Source organism: Entelurus aequoreus, linkage group LG21 (genome assembly GCF_033978785.1).
Source record: "Entelurus aequoreus isolate RoL-2023_Sb linkage group LG21, RoL_Eaeq_v1.1, whole genome shotgun sequence".
Lineage (NCBI taxonomy): Eukaryota > Metazoa > Chordata > Actinopteri > Syngnathiformes > Syngnathidae > Entelurus > Entelurus aequoreus.
This window is the reverse complement of record NC_084751.1, coordinates 33,314,818-33,334,171: the sequence shown is the minus strand read 5'-3', so window position 1 is coordinate 33,334,171 and position 19,354 is coordinate 33,314,818. Positions and strand designations below refer to the sequence as shown.

The following is a 19,354-nucleotide window of genomic DNA, read 5'->3' as shown; positions in this document are numbered from 1 at the left end:
TTGATTACGCGGATCAGATGTTGGCATATATTACCTCGATCAAACATGGTGGAAATGTCTCTTAGAAGATACCGCAGTAGTAAACAGTAGGGAAGCAACTGTGCTTGGTAAAAATCCTGCACGGAACAATCCGCCTTTATCGACCGTTGTCTAGTGTGTCTGTGAATGTGTGTGTTTGTTAATGTGTTTGTGTCTGTGTGTGCGTGCGACAGTCTCTGTCCACCGTCGCCGATGTAATTTTTGTTCAAACAGCATTGTGCCTCTTCCCCCTTACCCAGATGGAAGTGCAGTCCAGAAGAATAAAATTAAGAAATATGGCTAACACGAGCACAGAAATAGAAAGACATTGGGAAGGAGTAGCAACATCAGTGACAGACTTCAGTCTCACTGACTGCTGCAGCTTACATTGTGGTGGGTGCGGTAATCCTACTTTAAATGCAAGCTCGCAGCCGCAAGCACTCACAGATTGTCTTTGTAGCTGAACTACTGTATTAGTCCCAACTGGGGGAATAAACACTCCTACTAATTTAATCAGAAAAAAAAAAAAAAATATATATATATATATATATATATATATATATATATATATATATACACACACACACAAACAAATATTTTTGAATTAGACTTTTTGTTTATGTGTTTGCTCTGATTCAACTCATGTGATATAAACATGTACTAAAAAACTTTGCACACACTTTTTCTTCAAATCATTTTTGAGTTTGTGGTTAACATACATTTTGTTCCTGAAATAATCATTAAACATGTTTTATGTGTTGGTACACAATATTTTACAGCACCTTAAATTCAAACTGCACTTAGATGTATTTTCATTAAATATGATTTACAGTATTTGAGTTAAAAAAAAAACCTCCACAATTTGGGTCACCGGTTGTTAAAGCACTGATGTATACAAGTAATCAAAGAACACAAATGATAATTTACAATTTGAAAGTGTTAATTAGTAAATATTAACTTGAAAGAAAAGTCTTATAGTATTTAGTACACCACTGATACTTTGTTTACGGCAGAATGCAGTTTGTAATGACCAGTGTTGGGTTAGTTACTGAAAACCAGTAACTAGTTACAGTTACTAGTTACTTTATTTCAAAAGTAACTCAGTTACTAACTCAGTTACTTACACCAAAAAGTAATGCGTTACTGTGAAAAGTAACTATTTAGTTACTCTTTTTTTTCTCCTTTTTTTTTTTTAAGGCTCCCATTAATGCCCTTTTAGCCTTCATTTCAGTACTGTTATTGCACTGGAGAATAATACAATGTGTTGATCAACTTGACAAGCATTTGCATCACTGAACTCAGAAAGCAATGTGGTCTACATACAACACACAAAGATAAAGATATGTTTCAAAGGGCCAATTTATTTCAGGCCAGAACAAATTGACAAAACTATTTTAAATAGCTGCAACATAATGGCACTTTAACTTTAACTTTAAGTAGATAGGATCTTTGATCCAAAACACAACTTACTTTTAACTAAAATGTAATTTTCTTTGTGCTCGACAAAAGAAAAGTATTGAGAATGTCTCCATGTTAAGAAACTCAACTTCTGGCTTCACCATGATGTCTTGTTAGTTGTTATGAGAGTAGCGTATGTGTGTGTGTGTGTGTGGCCCTTTAAGATATGACAGCATGTGAGGTGAGTGATGTCAGTGAGTGAGTGGGCGAGAGAGGTGAGGGACCGGCGACAGTGAGTGCGTGCAGGTGCTCAGCTTGGTGGATGGCTTCGTCCAATAAAGTCACAAAAATGCAACAAACCGCCGGCCTCGTCATTCACCCTCAGCTGTAAAGACCCACTTCCGGGTAAAGTGAAGGTTGTTAGCCCCGAAGTACATAGGCCCTGGAGGAACGTCTCCCCTGCACCCCTCAACTACGGTCTGCCCCCCCAACACAAAGCACGCCTCTTCTTTTCCTTGTGACACAGAAGGAAGACACCGCAGCGCTGCAATAAAACACACTCAGATCTTGTTTCTAGCCGATACTACATAAAAAATAACGTAAAATAACGCAGTAACGCATCATGTAGTAACGGTAACGGAGTTACTGAATATAAAAAAATAACGCGTTAGATTACTAGTTGCCGCCGAAACTAACGGCGTTACAGTAACGCGTTACTTTGTAACGCGTTAGTCCCAACACTGGTAATGACAAGCAAAATAACAAAAGAACTTTGAGAGGAAAAAAAGTTGTTCTTTTTACCCCCACAAAACGGACCAAAAAAGAAGCGAAACCGTGGCCCTAAAACCAGGTACAGACCGTAGCGTGGGTTACCTGTACGGTTACATCTCAAGTAAACACAATCATCGATATGAACAAAATGACAGTTGTCAGCTGTCAGTTGTTATTACCTCAATGAAACATGGCGAACATGTCTGTTACAAGATACTGCAAAAGTAAACAGTAGGGCTGAAACAATATTTGGTATAATCCTGCACGGGACAATCAGATTTAATAAAAAAAATTAAAAAATTGTGATATTAATCATGATCAGAAGATATGAAAAAATTAATCGGGATAATTTGTTTTACCATATCGCCCAGCCCTCCCGAACAGAATATTAAATATTGTGCGCAGACTATGAAACCAGCCTTGTATGCAAATCACAATCTCTTTGGGCATATTGCAACAATAATAAACACAATGTTTTTCACAAATTGTTAATAAATAGTGTAAACAGGCCCTTAATGGCAATATCTTCCTACCTGAAGCAGGAACTGGCTACCCTGCCTCATGTCTTCTGCAAACACTGGTGTATAGAAAGCCTTTGTTTCATTCTTCAGCAGCCACCGCTGATACCGGGATTGCTCTGTTGCAAGATCTTTGAAGTTAGGCCTTCTGTAACCCTGTGGGACGGCAAACACACATACTGTATGAGACATTCTAAGGGCACTGAATCGATCGCAACTGGGCTGTCAGATAGATGTTTCCTCAGTCATCAGTTCATGCTCACAGTCAAGGTAGGACAGCTCTTTATACATTACCCGAATGATTATTATTTTTTTGCACATCCTCTATTTCACATGTACCGTGGTGCTTTGTTTTTATGGTACGTCCCTTTTTTCTCACAATTTGGTTTTCGACAAACATTTTGGATACTGTCCTGCATGCGACAATTTGTCAGCCTGCATGTGTTTTCGAAGTATTGAGTGCTCAATCAAATAATTGTTGGTGACACAGTCTGTGCTTTTTTATTTAGTAGGACTTGAAATAAAACCGAGCCGAGTTGCCAAAGTCAGCAAGTTGCAAGTGTCAGCCCTTTGGTAAAGAAGGTGAGAAACACTATTGAACAGTGCCTCCAGGATTTTACCGGGTTTTATGTGATTTTTGGTGCCTAAAATGCTGAAATCAACTTGTGATTTTATGAATTTATTACTAAGGTTTTAAGTGTAAGGTTAACTAAATACAGTATATGAATACATGTAAACTAGGAAGTGAGGACGTAGGTGTGTTGCTAAATGTTTATATACTACATTACCCAGAAGGTTTAGCGCCAAACAGGAAGTAGGTCTGAGCTACGAGGAAGGATGACAATTGTGCCGTTTCAACAATAAAAAGTTCATATTTTGTTACGCGTTGTTGTTTCTGCTTCGTCTACACAAAAAACAAACATCTGCTTCGTCTACACAAAAAACAAACATAAGTTTGACAGGTAACGTGCACATTTAAGCACCGCTCAGAGACCATTTTGATTGGTGAAAATGGCACTGATTGGCCAAAATGTGCTGTGAATTGCGGGCATCAGACAAAGTTGCAAGGCTGCGCTTAATTTGCTAGGGTTGGTTGAATTTGCGTGATTGTGGACATTGTCAATTCCTGGAAGGACTGATTGAATTTAAGAAAGAACTTGTGGGAAAGTACAAAGGTGTGCCCCACGTGGCTCTCCCCTCCCCTTCTTTCTCTACACTAACCGCAGTCTTTACTAAAGGTAAAAGTGATGTTTGATGCAGAGGTGGATAGTAACGCGCTACCTTTACTTCAGTAACTTTTTGGATAATTTGTACTTGTCAATTGTGATGGATCAAAAACGATACTGTACTTAACCTCTATGTGTGTGTCACTTTAGGAAAAAAAACACATGACTAATACAGCTGCTGGTGTTTTTGGACTGTGAGGCCCTAAACTGTGTTCATGACGAAGCGCATCTTTAGGCTCACGAGTGACAATTCATACTAAAAGAAGTCGGAAAGAAATGGAAAACTTTCGAAATGTGGGATCACTTTCATCTTATGGCAACAAATAAAGTAAATATCCTTCTTTTCCGGTTTACAATTTGGCTAATTGACTTTTCATATTTATTTCTGCAAAGCTATTAGTTAAAAAAAAAATCACATTTGCTACCTATTCTTTTTATTTGCAAGTCAAAGGTAGTGAGTTTTTAATCCATCAGATGGCGCCATTATGAAACACCAACATAGTGTCATCCATCCATCCATTTTCTACCGCTTGTCCCTTTCGGGGTCGCGGGGAACATAGCGTCAGTGCCGTGTAAATACAGCTTGTAAGTGCGCCACACACTCACTGAGGCCTTATTTATCAATCACTACTTATCTCAGTAGTTTTAATGGAACTTCAGTATTTTTGAGAAAAAAAACAAAAACGTTTACTCCACTAAATTAAGTGTGTTTTGGTCGCTGCTTTTATTTTGATTTATGTATTGCTGCTTGCAAGACATATTAGTTTTGGTTTGTGAGTTGAGATTTCTGCCTCAAGCACTGTCACATGACCCATTGTCATCATACTTGCCAACCCTCCCGATTTTCCCGGGAGACTCCCGAATTTCAGTGCCCCTCCTGAAAATCTCCCGGGGCAACCATTCTCCCGAATTTTCCCGATTTCCGCCCGGACAACAGCATTGGGGGTGTGCCTTAAAGGCACTGCCTTTAACGTCCTCTACAACTTGTCGTCACGTCCGCTTTTCCTCCATACAAACAGATAATATAGGCGGCTTTTACACACACACACACACACACACACAAGTTGATGCAAGGCATACTTGATCAACAGCCATACAGGTCACACTGAGGGTGGCCGTATAAACAACTTTAACACTGTTACAAATATGCGCCACACTGTGAACCCACACCAAACAAGAATGACAAACACATTTCGGGAGAACATCTGCACCTAAACACAACATAAACACAACAGTACAAAAACCCAGAAGCCCTTGCAGCACTAACTCTTCCGGGACGCTACAATATACACCTCCCCGCTACCACCAAACCCCGCCCCCCCAAACCCCACATCTCCCGAATTCGGAGGTCTCAAGGTTGGCAAGTATGATTGTCATATTGCTTCCTGTTTGTTAAGCTTTTCACCGAGTTAAAAATGACCACACCCTAATGCCACACTCTTCTAATTTGTTAATCAAGAAATTAGGATTAATTGTCTGGAATGCTTTTGTCACATCCAAAAATACTTCAGCTGTACACTTTGTCATCTATAGCAGTGGTCCCCAACCTTTTTATAACTACGGACCGGTCAACGCTTGAAAATTTGTCCCACGGACTGGGGGGGGTTATTTTTCCATAAATAAATACAATCATGTGTGCTTACGGACTGTATCCCTGCAGACTGTATTGATCTATAGTGATATATAATGTAGGAACCAGAAATATTAATAAAAGAAAGAAACAACTCTTTTGTGTGAATGAGTGTAAATGGGGGAGGGAGGTTTTTTTGGGTTGGTGCACTAATTGTAAGTGTATCTTGTGTTTTTTATGTTGATTTAATCAAAAATAAAAAAATTAATAAAATAAAAATAAATTCTTGTGCGGTACCAATTGATCCACGGCCCGGTGGTTGGGGACCACTGATCTATAGCATTGGTAATTTCCTCAGTTATTTAAATTCAACATTTCTCTGTCCTTAGTTTTCTGTAGTTTATTATATTTCTTTCTTTCTGGTTAAGATGTTAAGATAGTTAGATGATGTCATTAATAGGCAGACAATTAATTGTATTGTTATCAAAATCATTGGTCAATATATGATCAATTAGTGTGGCAAAACAGTCTGTCTCAGGCTAGTAAATGTTGGATATACAGTAAATGGACTCATCCTCTCTGAGCTTGAATGCCATAAAAATTTGCTCACCGTGCGAACATGACCACAGATCATCAGACCCACGTTCTTCGTAAAGCTGTGAACCAGGTCCAGCAGAGCTGGACGGGAGTTGGGGTAACCAGTCATCACCAGACACTGGGGTCTACAGAGAATATTGGGTAAGGGTGTGCCAGTTTTACTGGGATAAATAAACTTTGATTTCATGCGCCTGTGGTAGCCTCTCATCGGGGAAAAAACAGACTTGAAGAAGATTAGCACATATCAAAGCAAATATGTTAAGCTCTTTGGGATTGTCACGAGAATGAGCTTAGACGACCCCGTTTAACAGCTATTATGCTGCTTACTTCGCTACCTTTGGAACTATAAATGGCAAAAATACACTGTTAGTGTTTTAACATTCAGATAGTTCCAATTTTTAACCTGCTAAAAAGCCATTCACTGAATCGGTGCCATTTGCACCCCCTAGAAAACAAAATGTATCAAGCACAATAAAATTACCCGTAGAATTTTTTTATATCTAGCAAAGTGACTTACACACTGATCTGATTGTATATGTATTGAATACAATTTAAAAGATTCATATAAAGTCTTCAAAACTGGAAAAAACAATTTGTTGCCTGCCACCAATCCTTAAAATTAGACTTAAAGCATTTGATATATTATTAGTGTTTCCCAAACAATCATTTATTTGTGTGACCCACCACAAAAAAAAATGTAGCATTAACAAAACAAAAAAAAATGTTTATACTTTTTTTTTTTATTATAAAGATTTGATGTGACAGGAAGCTAAAATTTGCCTTCGTAGTGATATATGTGCTGCCCTCTACAGACAATCATGTTACACATAACAATGACTATGTTTTAAAATTACAGTCTGAGGTTTGAGTAACAGGCTTCCATAGTTGGTCAGCACACAGTGCAGAGCAGTACACTGGCCTAGCAGTACAAAGTTAGCTGACAATATTAGTTTGCATGGAGTTTGGTGAATAACTGCCTGTAAGTAGAAAAATATGTGCAGTTGCAGAGCAATATTGTCTCGTTAAAATCTCATTTGATAAACGTTTGTACAATTTCGCGAATGCGGTTCTAATTTTTGTTAGCTTGTCAATGGGGTTGTCCATTCTATGTTAGCATCAAACTAGCAGCACAAGAGCCCACCTTTAACCTGTATGTATCGTTGCATTGCTTTTTTCAGTTTATACAAAACTATATTGTCAATCGAACATGTTTCCTACATTAATGTGAACTTCCTGTGTTTATTAATGTGTTAAATTCTCAGCATAGTCCTGCTAACGTTTTTTTTTTTTACTGTTAAAAACACGTTTTTGTTGAATCAATGTAATGTGTGTAGTGGCTTCTATGCCATATAGTAATATTCCATGTATTTGTTAAGTATATGCTAAAAACTAACTCATGTTACTTTCAGCCCTGTTTAGATTTTGGAGATTTAGTTTATTTAAAAGGGACCATACATAATAATGAACTTTTGACATGTAACTATGTGAGATTATAGCCAATGGCTAATTTTCATCTCCAGTCCCCAGGAAAGTTGATGTTAAAATCGAGACAAACACATTCAAAACACGCTACACAAATACCCAACATCCAAAATGTAAAATTCCAAGATTTATGTGCCAAAGGTGCTGCTGTAGACTCCCACTGCCACATATTTACCTTGTACACTTCATGAATACGTACTGTAAAACGATTGATAAAATAAATATTTCATAGTACACACTTACAATAATTTATCTTAGGCTGAGAAACATTCTAAAAAATTTAATAAAATTGCCTGAAATAGGCTGATGCACTTTACTAAGTTATTTTACATGCGTATTACCAGATTTATAGTAAATACAGTATATACTGTAGTAAAAGACATGAATTGAAGTTAATTTTGAGAGATTAAAAAACTAGCCATAACACAACAACGTTTCCATACAAGCCGTCATTTGCGTGCTTTCTTGTGTTTTATACCTGAAATTCTTAATGTGGTCTTCCACTCCGCTGAGGTGCAAAGTGTGGGTCAGAGCTTGGTGGTAGGTCAGAGCCTGGGTGGACGACCCCCAGTTCACATCTGGACAGGAGGGAGCATGCAAAACAGAAATTGGAATTAGAAAGTGTGTTTGTGGGTAACCCTGCTGAGCCACAGGCCGTCTAGCCCATGTGGCTTTGCAGGCAGTAAGTAAGCTTTGTATGTATGTGTAGCTGCACGTCAAACTGAGTGTGCACACAGGTGTGTTCCAACATGTCAGGCCTGCATTGTTTGTAGAAAATCCAGGGACAGAAAATGACAGTACTATATCTATCACATAATTCAACATTCCTAATTCAATTTAAACATCAATGCCTGTTTTTGGCCAAATTGATCTGTATTCATTCAAGGCAATGAAACATACCTTAAAATTTGCAATATCAGTACTTTTTCTAAGCTTTGCAACAACAAAAAATGTTTATGTTGTCATGTTTTCAATTCTAACATTTTACATATCATGATGATATAACTATTATATTTTAAAATTATATATAGGTGTACCCCGTTTTCTATGGCCAACCTTTTGTGTGCCCCGGTTTTCGACAAATATTTTCACCCCAAAATTTCACCGATTTCTGTATATCGTCTCGGTTGGCGTATCGCGCTTAGCTTTTTAAAAAAAAAATGTTTTATTTAGTATGCATGCAAAATAAGCCACCATTGGGCCCCCAAAAGTTGCAAATATATACAGTAAATATCAAATTTGTACACTGCTAAAATTTCAAATTTACACAATAATCTTAATTTTAGCATGAATAATTATATTTGGTCTATTCTAGTTCAAACATTTTAAAATTGAAAAAATAACCATTTATATATGTTGGTTTTCCCCAAATAGAATATCTTCTTTAATGATTCTGCAACATCATGAGGATGCTTCATTTAAGAACTGCAAGTTGAATAATATTTTAGAATAAAATATTTATTTCTAGCTAGTCCTGCTAATTTCTAACTATACAATCCTGAATGTAGGATGACTTATCAGGTACAATTAACTAGCTGCATGGACAATTTCACTAGTTTTTAATATTTTTTTCCTAAAATATAGTCTTTTTATCTTAAGTTTTGTTAGCTCTTTTTTGCAAATTGACCTGTTGTCATCCTGCCTCGTGAATAACTCTCGAGTGTTTGTAGCGCTTTGGCGCCGTCCATGGTGACGTCATGCACGCCCTAAGGAACTGATAAGGAAATTGTTACCAAAACTGGGAAACTATTCCAAGGAATCAAAACACTGGGACACGTTTTCCAACAAATATATCCAAGGTAAATTAGCATCCAGCTAGTACTATTTTTTTTTTTTTTTTTTTTAAATGGAGCCTTATATTCTGAGTGCTTTCTATCAGGAATACTTGCTTTGTTGTCATGGAAACTTGCAAACATTACCTAGACGCAGTCTGCTACAAATACACTCGTTTGCCAGCCAAGTGCTTGGGCAAGGCCGAGTTTTCAACCAGAACTGACCTCAAGTGCAACAAAGGCATCAAAATATGGTACAGTTTGATTTTACGTTAATCGGTACTCTGTAGTACCGACAACATTCTATTGGTACCTGTAAAACTAATAATTTTCTGTAAAATGTTTTCGTTTGACCTTTTGAAATGGATTACTAGGAAAACCGAGGTACAATTGTACAGAAAAATCCCCCCCCAAATTTTAAAATGCTTCGGAGAGCACGTTTTTGAGACTTACAATCAAAGTATGGTATAGTATGTACATTGCAAAACTACAAAGTGTATTATTGTCAAAGTAAAATTAAATTTGTAGTTTAAAAAAAACAACAATTTAACCCTCTATTGGTTATATGTACTGTACATTAGTAGATTATAATTTACTTTAATAATTGCAGTTAAACCAATGAATTCCTCAGTATAACAAAAAACTTTCTAAGTTAAAAGAGACCTATTTTGCAAAAACAACTTTTCTTACCTATTGGTACCTGCTGCTATGTCTTTGGGATCGGCATAAGTCCCGAAAATGACACCAAACAGTGGAAGCATGGCGGAGATATTTATAAAACAATCTTGCCTTCCTTTATACTTCAGCTGTTATGTCAAAATGTGCTACCCATAAAAAAAAAGCTACCCAACGCTACTGAGCATGCGCACGCATACGCATCAAGGCTAAAGTTTTCCTTAATCAAAATTATATACTTTGTGTAGACTTACCTCATGTAGACTTTGTCACTCGCGCTACAAGTAAGTAAGTATTTTGAATTATATTACTGACCAGTAAGCATGTAGACACTTACACTGGGAGGAAGTTTACATAGTATATTAATGGACAGTAAGCAACGAATGTAGACAATTAAAGCGTGAGGAAGTTTACATTGTATATTAATGGACAGTAAGCAATGCATGTAGACAGAGTGTGAGGAAATTCCCACTGATGCAAATAATGGTAGCCTACATTTTCGTTTTCTTCAACATTGTTTAAAACAGGAATAGCAACGTATAGCTTTTTTTGACAAAGCAGCTCATTTCGACAGAAAAGTTAAAAGCTTAACTTTTAACTTGAGAACACTGCCAAACGAGCTGTTTGGAATTTACTATTGTGTGACGTTTTTGTCAGGTGTGACGTCAGCTGATTATTCACATATGGTAGAAATGTACCCATAGTGCCTTGCCGCGTCCGCCATTGCAGCCTGCGCTGTAGTCATTAAGCTCCTTTTTCACTATTCCCTTGTTGTGGGGCAGACTGGGTCGTGCATAGACATGCATCCTCAACTGCTATCTTTTCTAATACAAAGTATTGCACGGCTCCAACTTATACCAGTCAATAGACTAGATATGGAGGCTTTAAAATCGACAACAAAGTGGGCGTGGAGAAGACGTAAATAAGAACGCCCACAAGAAAGCAAGAAGCAGCTTGAAAATGGTCTTTAAAACATACTGTAATCTATGCAACATTTTGACCAAAGAACCACAATTACATGTTATGGAGACTAAAAGGAACTGCTTTAAATGTATGGAACAAAATCATAATATGACCCCTTTAAGCAATCTGTTAATGCCGCTGTTGCTCAGCTGATTAAATGGCGTGTGCACAAATATGTCTAATTCTGTTAAAAGTATGTTCTCATTCATTGCAGTGTGTGGGAAATTAAAAAAGTTTTACATTTTAACAGAAATAAATGATGGAAGACACTCACCTGGCTTTTTATAGCTGACGTAAATGTAGAGACCCAGGACAATGACGTTGGTGAAAAGAGCAGCCCACCAGTTGATGACAAACATTACCACACAGCACAGTACAGCTCCAGCAAGAGAAACCCACATGTTGTAATACTTGAAGCTGGGGCGCCATCCTGGGGAATTAATAATACAAGTTTAAATGCAAGACATAGAAATTTAAATGACCTGTGATTCTTTTAAACAGCTATACCTCCTCTGTTAAGGCTCTGATACTACAGTGCAGTCATCCTTCGCCACTTTGAATTTTGCCGCTTCACGCTGTCATTTTTTCTAATACCGGTATATACATATACATATATATATATATATATATATATATATATATATATATATATATATATATATATATATATATATATATATATATATATATATATATATATATATATACATACACACACACACACACTACCATTCAAAAGTTTGGGGTCACCCAAACAATTTTGTGGAATAGCCTTAATTTCTAAGAACAAGAATAGACTGTCGAGTTTCAGATGAAAGTTCTCTTTTTCTGGCCATTTTGAGCGTTTAATTGACCCCACAAATGTGATGCTCCAGAAACTCAATCTGCTCAAAGGAAGGTCAGTTTTGTAGCTTCTATAACGAGCTAAACTCTTTTCAGATGTGTGAACATGATTGCACAAGGGTTTTCTAATCATCAATTAGCCTTCTGAGCCAATGAGCAAACACATTGTACCATTAGAACACTGGAGTGATAGTTGCTGGAAATGAGCCTCTATACACCTATGTAGATATTGCACCAAAAACCAGACATTTGCAGCTAGAATAGTCATTTACCACATTAGCAATGTATAGAGTGTATTTCTTTAAAGTTAAGACTAGTTTAAAGTTATCTTCATTGAAAAGTACAGTGCTTTTCCTTCAAAAATAAGGACATTTCAATGTGACCCCAAACTTTTGAACGGTAGTGTATATATATATATATATATATATATATATATATATATATATATATATATATATATATATATATATATATATATATTTATTTATTTTTTTTATTATTATTTTTTTTAAATCATACCATGTTTCCTCGTTTTGGGTTAGACGATGGTCTCTTATAGACAAAAATATACATATTTAAGCAAATATTACGTATTTTGGCTTTAATTAAGCATTTTCACGCATAAAAATGACTAAATGAACTTAAAATAATACATATAAGGTAGTGTACTGTATTGCACAGCACACCATCTTCATCATCGAACAAGTTGCTGTAGTTTCACAGGTTAGTGGTTGTGATTAAGAACTGTTTGTGTGCCAATGTGTGAGACTCTATGGTACAGTACTAATGGGTAAAAGACACCACAGTAAAAGTATGGCATACAGCCCTGCTCTGGTCAATGAGTCAAATAGCAAACAGGAAAATAACATCATTTACCTTATCTGGCTCTTTAAGATCAAAATTATGCCACACTTTTAGTTAGTTCCATTTAGATCAATTATGGTGATGAAAACTGATGTCAAATGCAACACACCACTCTTATGACTTATTTTAGTATGAGCAGTCCTTTCATTCAAATGGCACAGCAGTTGTATCAGTTGTTTTACTTAAAGTGACACACATTGATAAATCAAGGGACAGTATCACCCTTTTTGTTTTGTGAGGCATTGACGCGTCAGTATCGTTTGACCCAGCACTACTACAAGCTTATTTATGTCATATATGTATTACAGTACAATATATGTCTTATTTTATATTATTACGTCAACTATATTGGGTAAAATGAGAGTAGAGGTGACATGAGGGTGTTATTTCATGTCCACAGGGCTCTTAAACTGTTTTAAACTATTAAAAAGGTTTGTGCTAACATATTTAGAAACATGTTTTTTATACTTTAACTGACACTAGTTGATTAGTGTCAGGAAAATTCACTTATCACTGTTGGGTTGAGAACCAACAAACAGCCATGAACGAGGGACAACTTTAAACCAAAACATTTCTAAACATTGTTCTGTGAACTTTGTCCCTCCTTTCTGTGCTTGATCATACCAAACTGCTACACAGAAAAAGAGCTTGTTGTGTAAACGGGCTGCTGGTATACTGTATCTAAATATACACCCCTGCAAAATGTACAATTCTGTTAAAATGAAGGAAAAAAGTATTAGATTATTAGGTTGAGTAGGTTTGTCAAATAAATATAATTATTTTCGACTAAAAATGGGCCAACAACATGAGAAGCACTTTTTTAAATGAACTCTGACAAGGTCAAATGTTACAAGAGGATGAATAGAGGGTTAAATAATGAGTTATCAGTTTGTTACACGATAAATCACAAAGTTATAACAGCTGCAAAGGAACTTTATTGACTGGTTATGAAGGAAACTAAACTAGGCTGATTGGTTTTTAGTGATGGGACATAGTTGCTCTGCCTTGTTATACAATGACAAAGTCTAAAACCACAAGACATAAATGGTACATTGACTGAGGCATAACTCAATAATTAGCAGGGTTTTTCCCTGAGTGAGACTGGCTACAAAGAGGCGTAGATTTTATTGATATTTTTTTTATTGTAATTTTTTCTGTCAATATTTTGAAAACAGTTTGCCTCAAGTTGAGTCATGTACCATTTGTGTCCATGTACGACAAAAACAATCTGCTTGGTGAGAGAATCTGTACCTGCAGCACAGCTAGAGCGCTGAGATTATAGGAGAAGAGAGCACATAATTTAATAAGTAAAATATAAAACATTGCAGTTCAATCAGTGCACATTTTAAAGATCAGTAATAAGACTTCATTCCATCTAACATTGTAAATATATTCCACAATATTTGAATTGATAGTTTTCTAGAAACTATTAAAAAACATTGCCTTTTTTGTGGAAGCAATGCGAGCAACACAATGAAATAGCTCTCACTAAACGCACTAATCCAAGCAGAACCACAATGGACTGTTGTGGCTTTGATCCAGCAGTACCTTCTGATTCCAGCAGATAAATGTTAACGTTGCCAAAAATGTTCAAAATTCTGCTCAGATTGTTGAAGCAATCTCCTTAACAGATGTGCCATAATGGCCTTAAAGCGTCAATGTACTCTCGTAAAACTAATAAAAAGTCGCTCCAGGATTTCATGATGTTGCTATCCAGCCAATTTCCACAATTTCAATTCAATTTCAATCTCTAAAGATTTTACAGAATTCCCAAAGTATGTCGACGTATAACACGAGTCATTTTCCAAACTTCTATCATTCTTGTGGCGTTCATGACCACATTAGGATTTATCAGTCCAAAACTTACCTGGTGAGTTAGCCAATGAAGCATGGAACACGGAAAAGTTGATCAAGGCATAGGAGGCCAAAAAAAAGTTAGAGATAATGGGGGCGATGATGTTCAGTTCCGCTGCAAAAACAAAATATTTAGATGACCAGAAGTTCTTAAATATGGCAGTCGTGTAACAATAAGAAAACAATTATTTTGCACTTGTCAGTACAGTATATCAATGAGCAGTTTGGGCCACCTACCAATGAGGATGAAGGCAAGAGCGATCACAAAGGTCAGGATGTAGCCTCTTAAAGGCTCATTGTTCTTGCCATAACCTTTGGCAAACAAGGTCAGGCTGGGGTAGATGTTGTCTTTGCATAAAGCCTAAGAAGAAGATGCAGGGAAAAAACAGAATCATATTGTTGATATATTCTATTAGGAGTAGGGGTGGAACGATTTACAAAATTCCCAGTTCAGATCTTGTCACAATTGGTGTATGCGGTTTTTGTTTTGGTTCGGCTCACATTGTCTTATGTGTCAGTCCTATTTTGTTGTTTTTTCTGGCTAGAACAAAATGCGCATAACACCGCGTGGATTTTTATGTGAACTGACTTTTTTTTTTTTAATTTCCAACTGTATCGACGAACATTTTTTAACACCAGTGCGATGGAAATGTGCACTTAAAAAATATCCGTCGACTACAATCTTCCTTTAAAATTGTATTTTCCAGCTGTCCTGACTGGTGATTGGATGAGTGCAGGGTAGACAGAGGGAAGAGTATGCATTTTAAGTGAGACGGTTATAGAGTCGTCCCTCGTTACATTGCACTTCATATCGCGAGACTTCACCACATCGAGGATTTAAAATAACAAAAATTAAGCATACTCTAAATTAGTTTGGCTTGAATTAAGTGTTAAAATAAAAACATTTTTGTGTATTATAAATATTACGCACTCCGTGCAGTATTGTGACTATTAATTATGTGTGGCCATATTGTGGAAAAAAGGAGAAACTAAGACAATATAGAATATCATGCAAAAGTTCATTAATTTCAGCAATTCATGATATCAACTACCGTAATTTCCGGACTATAAGCCGCACCTGACTATAAGCCGCACCAGCTAAATTTAGGGGAAAATACAGATTGCTCCATATATAAGCCGCACCCGACTATAAGGCGCAGGGTTTTGATGTGTAATTAGCGTAGTATATAGGGGTTCCTGCTACCACGGAGGGGATTGTCGGGACAGAGATGACTGTTTGGGAACGCAAAGCGTCCCGTTTATTAACAATAAATCTTTCAATCATTCAATCCAACTTTCACATCTTTGACATGGCGAACAGCATTCGTGCAGAGTACAAATAATACAACGGTGCAAAGTAATAAAAAGTGCTCGCCCGTACGTTATCAAAATAACCAGCCTACCGGTATATGAAAAGTCAGTCTTTAATCATTGTGTCATCGTCTTCCTCCTGCGTACTAAAACCACCCAAATACTCTTCGTCGGTGTCGGAGAAGAACAGGCCGTATATAAGCCGCACCCTTGTATAAGCCGCAGGGACCAGAACGAGGGGAAAAAGTAGCGGCTTATAGTCCAGAAATTACGGTAATTCCATGCAACGTCAAGTCATTATTTGGTAAAATTTTGATGATCATGGTTTACAGTTTTTGAAAACCCAAAATTGCCTGAGATTTTAAATTGGAGGTTTTAATAAGATGTAAGCCATTTTAATGGATATTATATCAAAAGAAGGCTTAAAAATATCTTGAGTTAAATGTTACGAGACTATTTCATACATTAGAATTACCTTGCATATCTAATTGCTGGAATAAACAAACTTTGCACATTATTTAAATGTTTTAAGTTACCTATATTCAACAAGAGTTTGGGTTACACTGCTAACAACGATAGACAGCTAACCTTGGCGCTACTCTATCTCACCAATAACACATCTCCACATTGATGAGCATTTAGTGTGAGCCGATGTCGAACGACAATAGCTGGACGTAGCATCGGACATTCGGCGCAGCACTTGAAAGGTCTACCTGAGACTGTTAATAACCTTTAGCTATCAGCAATTGTCCGGCCAAAGTGGAGGTGAAATCTTTTGATGCACTTTATCTTTGACATCAATAATACTTAGACTAGCTTAGACGTGATCAATGTGGAACGACAACGCAGACACGCAAAGCTAACATGGAATGTTAACAATACAGCTAATGGTCATAGCTACGACTGTCAAGTTGACCAACTTTGTGCAGAACAATTTCCGCCTGTGGTTTCAGCACTCAAAGCCCATTTCTAACTTAGAGGAATTACCCTATCTTGTGGTCATGTTGTAGTGGCCGGGCGACGGTCGTAGCAATGACGCTTGGAGGATCCTTCGGGATACCAGTAAGTACAGTACAAACTCAAAGCTAAACTCAGTAAAAAATCAAGGCTATCGTATTGGGTGAAATGAGTGTAAAGATGACTACATGGGTGTTATTGCATGTTTAGAGGGCTCTAATAATGTAAAAAAAATATTCAAAACGTCATAAAGAGTATTTGTTAATGCTGTAACTATGAAAATATTTGATTTATCAATAATAAGCCTACTTCGCGGAAATAATTATATTGTTAGTCAGCCAGTGTACCAAAAAATCAAGTATCAGCAAGCGGGGATTGGCTTTTGTGATTGGCTTCGAAAGGCCTTAATCAGCATTGGCGATCATAAATTTTGCCCAAAAAAATCAACAGACACTGACCGGTAACTGATAGATCGCCGCATCCCTACATCAGGGGTTTTCAAAGTCCGATGTTTTGGGCCTCTTTCATTAAAGCTTTGCAATCCGAAATCAGTTTTAACATTTGATACTTTTGATTTGAACATTTAACAAACATATCTCAATATTTTAAACCAGTTTTTCAAAAATGCATAATATATTTAAATGTATCAATACATTTGAACATGTTGAACATAGCCGCCAGCTAGCTAGCGGGCCATGTCTTAAAGCGCCGCTTCCTGAGGGTGACACGACGGGTGGGGGACCGGTACTTTTAGAGGCAATTTAATAACGAATATGATTCATTAGTATTGCGGTACTATACTAATACCGGTATACCGTACAACCCTAATTTCTTGTTTAGGGAAACGTTAATACGTTTTAGGTGACGTACCTGAAACACTTTAGGTGCGCTGACCAAAGATGCCAAAGCCGAGGAAAGAGTGGCAGAGAAGATTCCAGCAGTGATGATGGGCCCAAAACCAGAAACCATGCTCATAACCTAAAGAGAAGAATTTTGATCAATGTTTTTTGCAACAATGTTATCTTGAGCGTTGTACAAACTTAAACAGACATTCAAAAATGAAACACTGAAAATACCTGGAAATCATTTTGGAGCCCATAGCGGCAGCCATCTTTGTCACTCTTACAGGCAGAGAAGTCAAAGCCAAATTTGCAAGACGCATCAGTGCAGTTTGCCATGAACTGAGAACTGACGGTGTCATTCATATTTCCACTGGCATCTCTCACAATACAGGAACCTGGAGTAATTACATTTCAAACGCATGCAATAACTTTTAAGTACTGTGGTGATTTTGAAAACATTGAGTACTCTATTAGGGTTCTAAAGAGAACACTGCACCTGTAGAGACAGCAACTCCCAGATAAACTATCCCTGTGATCAATATGGCGAGGAGTGTTCCTTTGGGAATGGCAAGCTGTGGGTCCTGCAACAAACATCAGGAAATATGAAATCCCATGTACTATAGAGTATGTAATCTAATTTGATCCAATATAAGAGTTTATTGAAATATATATGTATATATTATATTACATTTACAAATATAGGAATGCAGTTATGTTTATTGCTACTACCGTAGTTATTACTATAACATTAGGAGTGTCCAGATTAATCTTTTTTACTTCCAATACAATACCAATATTGCAACTTTGGGTATTGAACATTGATCCAATACGATATCAGCATAAATATACATACTTTTTGATGTATTATTTTGTAGTGTTGAATGTTAGAAAAGGCTTGATCAAGAGATATTACTCAAATAGAAAGCAATAACCAGTATCAGTAGATATAAGAAAAACTGATCCATTAACCAAAGGGTTAATGGATACATACATACATTCTAACATGAAAGAAAATATTATTCAACAATTAAATACAATATTTAAACCCTTATCCACCAGCGACAAGGACTAGTCATAGGGATGGGTGTAACAGCCTTAAATCCATATTGCCACATAAATTGCAATCTTTTGCAATTAAGATATGTAACAACAATATTATTTGAGATATTAATTATAATAGAAGCATTTAAAAAAAGTTAAAATAGCTCTTCCCAGAGTGTCATTCTTTGTGTATGTGTACATTTATTTCATAAAAAGTTTGGCTGCTGACATGTAAACAGTATTACTTGTAGTATTATTTCTCCAGATGCTTTAACAATGATCTTGATAATTCCATGTTAATAGCTGATTAATATTTTCTGTACAGTAACACGGTTCCAGCAACACTTCTCTTAAAGCTAAGCCCTTTTTCTACTGTTGTTTCAATAAATGAAATTAAAGCTAGCTATCAGTTCGCATGGCTTTTTGCCTCCTGCTCTAACTGGCTTGAGTTGGGTTGTTGTATGCTTAGCTTTTCCTCGTCCTGCAGGGGTACTTGTTAGAAATGTAGTTTATATGCCGCCATGGAGGCGAGGATTAAAAACTTATTGTAGAAGTTTTGCACTGAGTACGGACATACTTTAGCCGTGCTAGCTAGCCAGCTCACATTGCATTGACAACGCTTCGTTGCAAATGCTTTGACCACATAGGCTCT

The 19,354-nt window shown here is 36.7% G+C and overlaps 1 protein-coding gene across 2 annotated transcripts in view; it reads right to left on the bottom strand.

The window, feature by feature from the left end:
* slc12a2 (solute carrier family 12 member 2) overlaps window positions 1-19,354 on the bottom strand; it is a 111,635-nt gene that overhangs the window by 34,289 nt on the left and 57,992 nt on the right. For both annotated transcript variants that reach the window (XM_062031524.1, XM_062031523.1), the window contains exons 9-17: window positions 18,158-18,242; window positions 17,896-18,056; window positions 17,690-17,797; window positions 14,789-14,912; window positions 14,565-14,666; window positions 11,265-11,420; window positions 8,059-8,158; window positions 6,112-6,223; window positions 2,721-2,861 (exon numbers count right to left, since the gene is read on the bottom strand). In XM_062031524.1, coding sequence (XP_061887508.1) covers window positions 2,721-2,861; window positions 6,112-6,223; window positions 8,059-8,158; window positions 11,265-11,420; window positions 14,565-14,666; window positions 14,789-14,912; window positions 17,690-17,797; window positions 17,896-18,056; window positions 18,158-18,242 — 1,089 coding nt within the window. The remainder of the gene's footprint in view (window positions 1-2,720; window positions 2,862-6,111; window positions 6,224-8,058; window positions 8,159-11,264; window positions 11,421-14,564; window positions 14,667-14,788; window positions 14,913-17,689; window positions 17,798-17,895; window positions 18,057-18,157; window positions 18,243-19,354) is intronic.